The following is an 8952-nucleotide window of genomic DNA, read 5'->3' as shown; positions in this document are numbered from 1 at the left end:
TTAGTAGTTAAACTAGTTGATTTAATAAAACTACTTTATTTTACTATATATAGAAGTAGTTTATTTTTAGCAAGAAAATTAATAGAACTAGTTTATTTTTTTAGTTGATTTTACGATGCCTACCCCACATGCTCGTCGTCGACTCGGCGGAGGAGGCCGGCTTGATCAGAGGGGCCATGTCTGAGACTGGGCTCCGCCGGGCAGGTATTAGGTGGTGCTACCTGCCGGGGGGCGTACGTTGGTGAGGAGTCAGCCCGTTGTTGACCCGATCCTTGTTTGGTGGTGGTCGCATGGGCCAGTGACGGTGCCGAGGCTTCTAGACACCGCGGAGGTGGTACGTTACCGTGTCGTCAAGGAGGACGAGCACGTCCGTCGCTACATGGTTGCGTTGGAGGGCAGGTTCGACAATACGTGGCAGGTTCTTCAGGGATCTAACTGGAGCTATGATCCTGTGATGGTTCCTTCTCTTTGGGTGTCCACCGCCCGCGACGATACCCGTCGGGTGCAACGGTTCTAGCTGTATTAGTGATGCTATATGTATGATAGTATTCGAGGAGTATTAGTGATAATATTCAACGATGTACGGACACAAAAAATGATGTAGTTTTGCTTATAATTGAATGCATGCTAATTTGAATACTATTTTATTTTGCGATTTGGTTTTTCTTATTGAATGCTCAAATTGGAAAGTACTCCTACTTTGAATGCTAAAATTGGAGAGCACTATGCAGAAATCTAGGAGCCCCCTCCATCATCCGCGCCATTGTCCCCATCACCGACCTCCCCCCCCCCTCCGACCTCGAGGTGAGACCAACCAAATCTCCATGTCAATATGGGTCCTATAATATGAGTCCTCTCGTTGACTTCAAGTCTATGGAGTCTCCACCTATATGAGAGGACGAAGAATCCCGACTGTTGTCGTGGGGGTAGCTTCTCCTTCGTTCCCGTGTGCTAGACACAATTTTGTGTGATGCACTCGGGAACGAAAGGAGGAGCTACCATCACCGATGGTCGCAAATGTCAGAGAGGAATCAGTGAGGGAGAGTCTCCAACCATATATATGAGAGGACGAAGAATCCCGATTGTTGTCGTGGGGGTAGCTTCTCCTTCATTCCCGTGTTCTAGACAATTTGGTGTAATGCACTCGGGAATGAAAGGAGGAGCTACCATCATCGACGGTCGAATATGTACACCACATGACCTGAGAGTTTTCAAGAAAAGGCTCGACAGACCATTAGTACATATATCTAATTGTACAAGTTTAATATTTGAATTATGAACATAGGAAATGTCATACTCGGACGACGAAAACCGCCCGGGGGAGTGCGACTGGTGCCACGACGACCGAGGTATGTGTGAAACATTCCTTGAGCTGGACAAAGATCAGCGCTTCAGCATTAAGCTCGAGGAGACCTTCGACGTTGAAACGGTACGCAACGATGATAATAGTTTTTTTCATAATTAAGCACGACTTCAACTATTTATAAGTGTACTTTTCATCTTTTCCAATTCAACTAGCTTATCCCATGCCATGCAAGACGCTATGCCTTGGAGAGGATGGGTTTTGAAGACCATGAAAGTATGGAAACAAAGAAAAATCACCTAAGGACAAATCATGGTGTGGATTTTGGAAGTAAAGCTGTACAATTCTGAGAGTGTAACCCATTTTGGTTGCAAAAATTGGGAAGCACTTTGCAAGATGTATGGTTTTGATGAGGGTATGCTTGTTACCATGGATCTTAGTGATCCTAAAATCGAGCAAGACAATATGGACATTTGGGTCCTTGTTGATACGCTTCCAATTCTTCCCCTATGTGAGCTTCTCAAACATAGTTATTAAGTAATTTATATTGTTTATTTCAAAATAGTTGACAACTTATTTCCATTGACAGCTTATTTCCATTGACAGCTTATTTTCATTTTTCAAAGAATGTGCGGAAGATGGTAGACCAAACCCACTACACCGATGGCTCCGAATTAACTTATAAGGACAAAAATCATCTGATCGCATTTTGTATTGACCTTGAGAATTATAATATCTACAATCGAACTCCTCAACATTATGGTCAATACGTGCCACTAGTGCACGTGTTGAACTACGGTAACTACCATGGAGATACCCTGGTAAGATTTTTTACTATTACGACATCCGTGCATCTTTTGCGTACTTCTAAAACTAGTACATCATTGCTAAATACGAAGTTATTACTATGTTTTTCAACAGATAATTCCGAATGATTGTGTGCCTCGTCTGATGTGTCAGCATGGTCACCTTCATGTCTTGAACGTACAACTAGGTCGTCCTACGAATCTCAATTGTCCATACCAGATTTCTAAAAGAAGTGGAGACATGACAATCGAAGAATGGAAAAAAATGTAAGGAGGTTCTTGGAAGCAAAAGGAAGCAAAACGCAAGAATTAGAGACAGGATGATCTCCATTCTCCATAATGGAGAGTCAGCATCTGTATTGTTTTATGCTATTTTACCTTAAGGGTATTTAGGTCCTACCTGATACTGATTATGATCATGTGCTAAAAACAATTAAGTAGGTTGGTTCGATGACTATGAGGATGATGATCGTATGACTTGTTATTAATAACGAGTAGAAGTTGTATGATGATGCATGATTAGTAGGACTTGTTATTATATAAGATGATGCATGATGCGTGCATGAAGAGTTATTATATATCAGCAGGTGAAATGAACATAGCAGTAGCGTTGGTAAACCAAGCACGGAGGATATAAGTGAGGACACTTCTCTCTATCTCTGTTAGCTTGCTAATAACAACCTAAATTAACCCCCGAAACCCCTAAACCAGCCCCTTTCAAAAAAAAACTCAGCTCCAGCCAGCTGCTGGCGCGTGGAAGCCTTTTGTTCCCAGTTTATGTCACCAACCGGGACCAAAGGCCGCCCTGCCCGGGCTGGCCGTAGCGTCCACGGGGAGGCCCATCTATCCCGGTTCATGTAAGAACCGGGACTAAAGGCCAAGGGCATTAGTACCGACCTTTTAGTCCCGGTTCTTAAACCGGGACAGAAGGCCCTTACGAACCGGGACAAATGGCCCCTTTTCTACTAGTGTCGTGGGAACAATAGAATTTTCTCCCTATTTAGAGGAGGCGCGCGAATGCATATATTCTCTCCATGCTAATTTGGGACAGGTGTTTGAATTTTTCCAAAAGTATACTATACCAGGAATATATTTATATGGAAGCATTTAAACTGAATTTAGACCTTTATCATCTCAACATAGCTCGATCTGTATATGGCTTAGGTTAGTGTGGGATGGTCAATTTTCTTTTTCTATGTTGGGTCCTCATCCACGTGAAAAAAAAGACAGTCATGGGTAACTTCTGAGGAAAAAAGGATGATGATTATTTAGTTTATCAAAAACAGTTTTGACGATGACTTTCCCCACAATGGCGGTTGGTAAAGCCTTTACCTATAATGTGTTGTTTTTGTGTTTTTGAATTGATAGAATCGCAAGATTACTTTGAGAAATAAATAATGTAATGTGACCTAAATAAGCAAACTTAACTTGCAGCAATAAACAAGTTATTTTCAATTCCTGGTTGAGAGATTTATTCAATGTCTGCATTGCAAATATAAATTGCACGGAATTTTCTAATTGTTTCAGGCCTTTTAGATTGAATATTAAAAACTTTAATCGGATAATTTTTTAATATTACTAAAATTAATGCCATTGTAAGTCTATGTTATCAATTATTTTTGTAGTTTTACTAAATTTTAGTGATAGCCTTCAGCTTGGAGTACGTGGATAAAAAAATAACAAGAAAGGTATGTTGTGTCACATCCAAAGTGGATAGTTGATCGTCAGCTGCTTGCCGTAGAACCACATAATTTCAGTCTTTTTCTACCAAAAACTGTACTCCCTCCGGCCCACAATAAGTGTCGCATCTGTGAACTAATGTTGAACTAACCTTAATTCAAAGCTGCGACACTTGTTTTGGATTGGAGGCAGTAGAATTTTTCGAATACAATTTGGTTCCGAATTTAGATAACTATCCAGCTTTGGTAGAAAATATGAACTCCATATGTTTATTGAAGTTCACATAGATATATCTAATTTTATGAAACTGATATTAGTAAAAATGTGCGCAAAAATGTGTATCTCAGAAATGATCTCAGTGCTAAAAGTTTTAAAATCGAATTTTTTTCCGAATACAGAATGGTATCTAAATTTTGATAACATTTTAGCTTTGGCAGAAAATATGAACATTATTTTGATTGAAGTACAAATAGAAATATGTAATTTTACTAAAAAAACAGGTATAACATATTACTCTAGAGAAGGCCTCAGTGCCAAAAGTTACGGTGGGGGCACGACAAGACATTGGGTTACTATTCTCTTCATAGACACCGCGCCATTGTGTTGCAAAACGTATTATTTATCATTTGGTCCATCTTATTATGATCGCATCTCCATCACATATGTGGTTCTCAGGCCAAGAAAAAAGGTGAGCTTTATATGGTGGGGGCGTAGCTGTCAAAAACTGCTTCGCGAGTCTCCCTTGCACAAATTTTCGGTGCCGTAGATATTGCTAAATTCCCCCTGCCTGCCCTTCTCCTTCGAGAGTTTTTCGTACGCCGGGAGCTCCTCCTCCTCCAGCGCGGGCCTTCTCCCCGTGAAGAGGGAGTGGTCGGAGGATGAGGAGGAGCCGGAGGAGCTGGACGCGTTCACCTTCGTCCCCGTGAAGGAGGAGCCCGAGAAGCCCGCTCCGCTCGGCCGCCGCGGAGTTATCGGGCCGGAAGAAGAAGTCGCCGACGTCGGCGCCGTTGCGGTCGCCATCGCCGAGCGGAGCATGCGCGAGGAGGCGGAGTGCCAGCGCCACACCGAGGAGATCGAATTCCTCCAGTGGCGGGAGGCGGTCGCTGCCAACCTCGCCGCCAAGGAGAAGGCCGAGGAGTGGCGCCGCATCCGCGCGGAGCAGGCGGCTGTGTACGTCGACCTGTGCAGCTCCGGCGAGGAGGATTGAGCGTCCGGCTCCTCCACGGTGTCGTCCATTTTGCCGCGACCTCGCCGCCGTCAGATCCGACCCCTCTAGTACTTGTTCAACTTAGTATCTAGTATAACTATGCTTGTAGTTTGTTAATCATGTGATGAACTATGTAGTATGTGATGAACTATATTTGTGCAATTTCTCCCGCAAAATTGTTTTTCAAAATTATGCAGGTTTAGATACGGGGTCTGTTCGGGCGCGCTAGTTTTCGAGCCGCAAACGCGTTTTGCGGGTCAAATTTATGCGGGGTCTGCTAGAGTTGCTCTTACGCTTCAAATCTATAGGAAGATGCATCCTGGTACTCCTATCTCATTTCGAAATCCCGTGCTGGTATGTTGAAGACTAGAGAGTCGATGTAAGTTGGCTTTTTAACTTTGCCCAAAGAAGTTGGGTTTTAATTCCTTGTAGCAGTACAAGGTAAGAGGTGTGTGTGAAATGAGAGAGCGGAGAAGGAAAATGACACATTTTAATGACCTGCGCGGCAGAGGTTGGCCGTTGGCCCTATTTATTATGCCAGCGCTATTATACACATCTACTACATCGTGGCCCATTGATATGGTCCATGCTCGCACAATGCTCTGCCGACGATTTGAGGAGCTCGATGTGCCGACCAAAACAACGTGGTTGTGTCCGGAGACGAGCTGATAGCATTGTAAATTTAGTTACCTCTCCCTCTGTTCATGGATAAGTATACATACAAATTTAAAGTCCACTGAAAAGATAGAAGTACTCCAATCTCATTCCTAGTAGCGCCACTTGTGGATCAAAAGACCATAGATGGGAGCGGTACAACGCACCCATATTCCGCTATAGGATCCCGATGCGACAAAGCCACTTGCATAATAAAATTGATATTTTGATGGGAGCGGTACAACGCACCCATTTTCCGCTATAGGATCCCGATGCGACAAAGCCACTTGCATAATAAAATTGATATTTTGTAACACAGAAGCGGAATACGGGTGCACCGTGCCGTAAATAATACATGGTAGATTTACCCCAAAGATATGTCTTCATATAAACCAAATTAATCATTAAAATACAGCTCTGAATATTCCATCAATGAAGGTGATTGAACGGTGGCCCTGCACGAGCAAACCAAATTAATGCACTCAACCACTCCACAGTCGGTCATTGTAGGAGTACATGTCGTTATTAATCTGCGCTGCACACGCTAACGAACCACACTCCACCGCTAGGTATGCATGCTTGGTCGATCAATGGGCCCAACCCAACATCCAACCGTCTCCCAAATGCTTTAATATACCCAGCAACCTAATCCAACATCCAGCGACAAACATTTATGCATTGGCTCACACCAATCGAATTTATCCCTGTGGACGCAATACTTGCCACAATCATAGTGTACAGTTTACTTACAACAAATGGTATCACATGTTGGTTAGCAGCTCTATTTAAGCCCATGCACCCCCTACGAAACACCTCACCGGTACAATCACTTAGCAAATCTAGCCCATCTCACCATCTCCAGCTGAGCTCAACACCACTACTACTGCAAACTCGATAGGGATGGCTCGCGGTGCAGCTACTCAGCTCGTGCTGGTCGCCATGGTGGCCGCTATGCTCCTCGTAGCCTCCGATGCGGCGATATCCTGCGGTCAGGTGACCTCTGCCTTGAGCCCCTGCATCTCCTATGCACGCGGCAACGGCGCCAACCCGCCTGCGGCCTGCTGCAGCGGCGTCAGGAGTCTGGCCGGTGCAGCCCGGAGCACCGCTGACAAGCAAGCAGCGTGCAAGTGCATCAAGAGCGCTGCTGGTGGGCTCAACGCTGGCAAGGCCGCCGGCATCCCTTCAAAGTGCGGCGTCAGCGTCCCCTACGCCATCAGCTCATCTGTGGACTGTTCTAAGATTCGCTGATCGACCACTTCTTCTCATCGTCGCTGCATATAGCTCGAGCGATCTACGTTGAGTACGTTGAGGTCATACACATACATATACATATATATGAATAAGTGCTCTCATATTATCTCACTGCGTGAGAGCGAGAGGAGTACCTACGTCCGGCCAGCTCTGCATGGCAGGCCACACTGTTATATTGATGTTTGGTTGTTCCTTCACCCCTTTTGAGAGGACTCATGAGTTTATTCTTCTTTATACCGTGTGCACTTTTGATATATGGACCTTATACTCAGCTCTACTTGCTTGCGTCGTTATCAACCACTTCTGATATACGCATGACTGGGAAAGCGTTCCATTCCAGTTTCTTGCTCTAAGCAAAAAGTAGGAATGAACCCTATTTACTACGAAAGGAACTATGACATTTTCACTCATTTTGGATCCACAGCTAAATACAACCAATAACTGTTTGAGAACACACAGAATTCTAGTGAATGCAATCACCAACAAAAACTCCGACCGGCTTAATTCTAAGAACTCGCGGAATAGTCGTATATTTCTAAAAAAGAACCCACCACGACATGGATCCTCTTGTCAAATGGGAACAACTTGACGTCTCTGCAACTGCTGAAATCACCATCATCCAAAACACCACAAAATACTTATAGACGGATTTAGGTAGATTTCAAACAGTTTACATGAAAGATCATCCTACGAGATGGTAATTAATTTATGGTTGTTTGCTAGCTGGGCAACGAAAAAATGGAATTCTCTTGGTTCTGATGTACGTACAATATACTTTATATTTGTTCGAAATGGATCGGAGAGTATGAAATAATAATTACGGATCCAAGCACCATAGTAAACTAGCATTCTGACAGGGTAGTATATAAGAAAGCCAAGTGGACTACCGCACTGAATACTTGCACAAAATAGAACGTTAACATCTAGTATTATTCTCTACAAGTGCCTGGGGACAATAAAATTCGCTCCGATTCAGAGGAGGCACCTGGATGCAAATATTCGCTCCATGCTAATTTACGATGCCTGTTTGATTTTTTCCAAAAATGTACAATACCTGAAATATATTTATGTATAAGCATTTAGACTGAAGTTCGACCGTTTTCATCTCAACCTAACTAGATCCATATATGACTTAAGTTGACGTTGGGCATTCAATTTTCTTTTTCAATGTAGTGCTCTCATCAGAATGAAAAAAAAGTCATGGGTATCTTTTGAGAAAAAAAAATGATGTTCCTTTTATTTCTCGAAAATCCGGTTTGACAATGACTTTGCCCGAAATGATACTCCCTCCTTCCCGCAATATAAGAGCATTTTTTACACTGCACTAGTGTAAAAAATACTCTTACATTATGGCACCGAGGGAGTAGTTGGTAAAGCCTTTACAAATACATGTCTCTTTTTGTGTTTTTAGTTGCCAGAATCGGAATATCACTTCGTGAAAGAAGTTGTGTAATGTTATCTAAATAAGAAAACATAACTTGCAGCAACAAACAAGTTGTTTTCATTTAGTTGTTGAGAGATTTGTTCACTGCCTGCATTGGAACTATAAATTCTACTGATTTTTCTTTTTCATTCACGAATTTAAGATTGAATACTAATTTTAATGTGACATTGTATACAGATGTTGCTGTCTATGTTATCACTTTTTTTTTGTAATTTTAGTAAATTTTACTGATAGCATGCAGCTTGGAGTACGTGCACTGAATGTTTATGCGATCAAAAATAAGAAAAAAGCTATTTCACGGCGAAAGTAGATAGTTGATCATTCGCTGCTTGCCATTATTTGACAACCATGTAATTAGTAATCAGCCCTTTTCCATCTAAAAATGTAGAATTTTCCGAATACAGATTAGAAACCAGTCCTGCAAATATGAACATATATTTTTGTTGAAGTTCAAATAGATATATTTAATTATATGCAAGTGATTTTAGTAAAAAATGTGGCCTAAAAGCTTTATTTCAGGAACAATGTCAGTGCTAAAAATCTAAAAAATTAAAGTTTTCTGAATATTGATTGGTATCCGAATTTAGTCAACTTTTTAGGTTGGGCA

At 42.3% G+C, this 8952-nt stretch overlaps 1 protein-coding gene across 1 annotated transcript; it reads left to right on the top strand.

Annotated features, from left to right (window-relative positions):
• Positions 1-6447: 6447 nt before the first annotated feature.
• Positions 6448-7135, top strand: LOC123068475 (non-specific lipid-transfer protein 4.3). Its single transcript, XM_044491056.1, has one exon. The coding sequence runs from the start codon at positions 6551-6553 to the stop codon at positions 6896-6898; it is 348 nt and encodes a 115-aa protein (XP_044346991.1). The 5' UTR covers positions 6448-6550; the 3' UTR covers positions 6899-7135.
• Positions 7136-8952: the final 1817 nt, after the last annotated feature.

Source organism: Triticum aestivum, chromosome 3B (genome assembly GCF_018294505.1).
Source record: "Triticum aestivum cultivar Chinese Spring chromosome 3B, IWGSC CS RefSeq v2.1, whole genome shotgun sequence".
In the NCBI taxonomy this organism is placed as follows: domain Eukaryota; kingdom Viridiplantae; phylum Streptophyta; class Magnoliopsida; order Poales; family Poaceae; genus Triticum; species Triticum aestivum.
The sequence above is the reverse complement of the archived record's forward strand: the minus strand, read 5'-3'. Positions and strand labels throughout refer to the sequence as shown.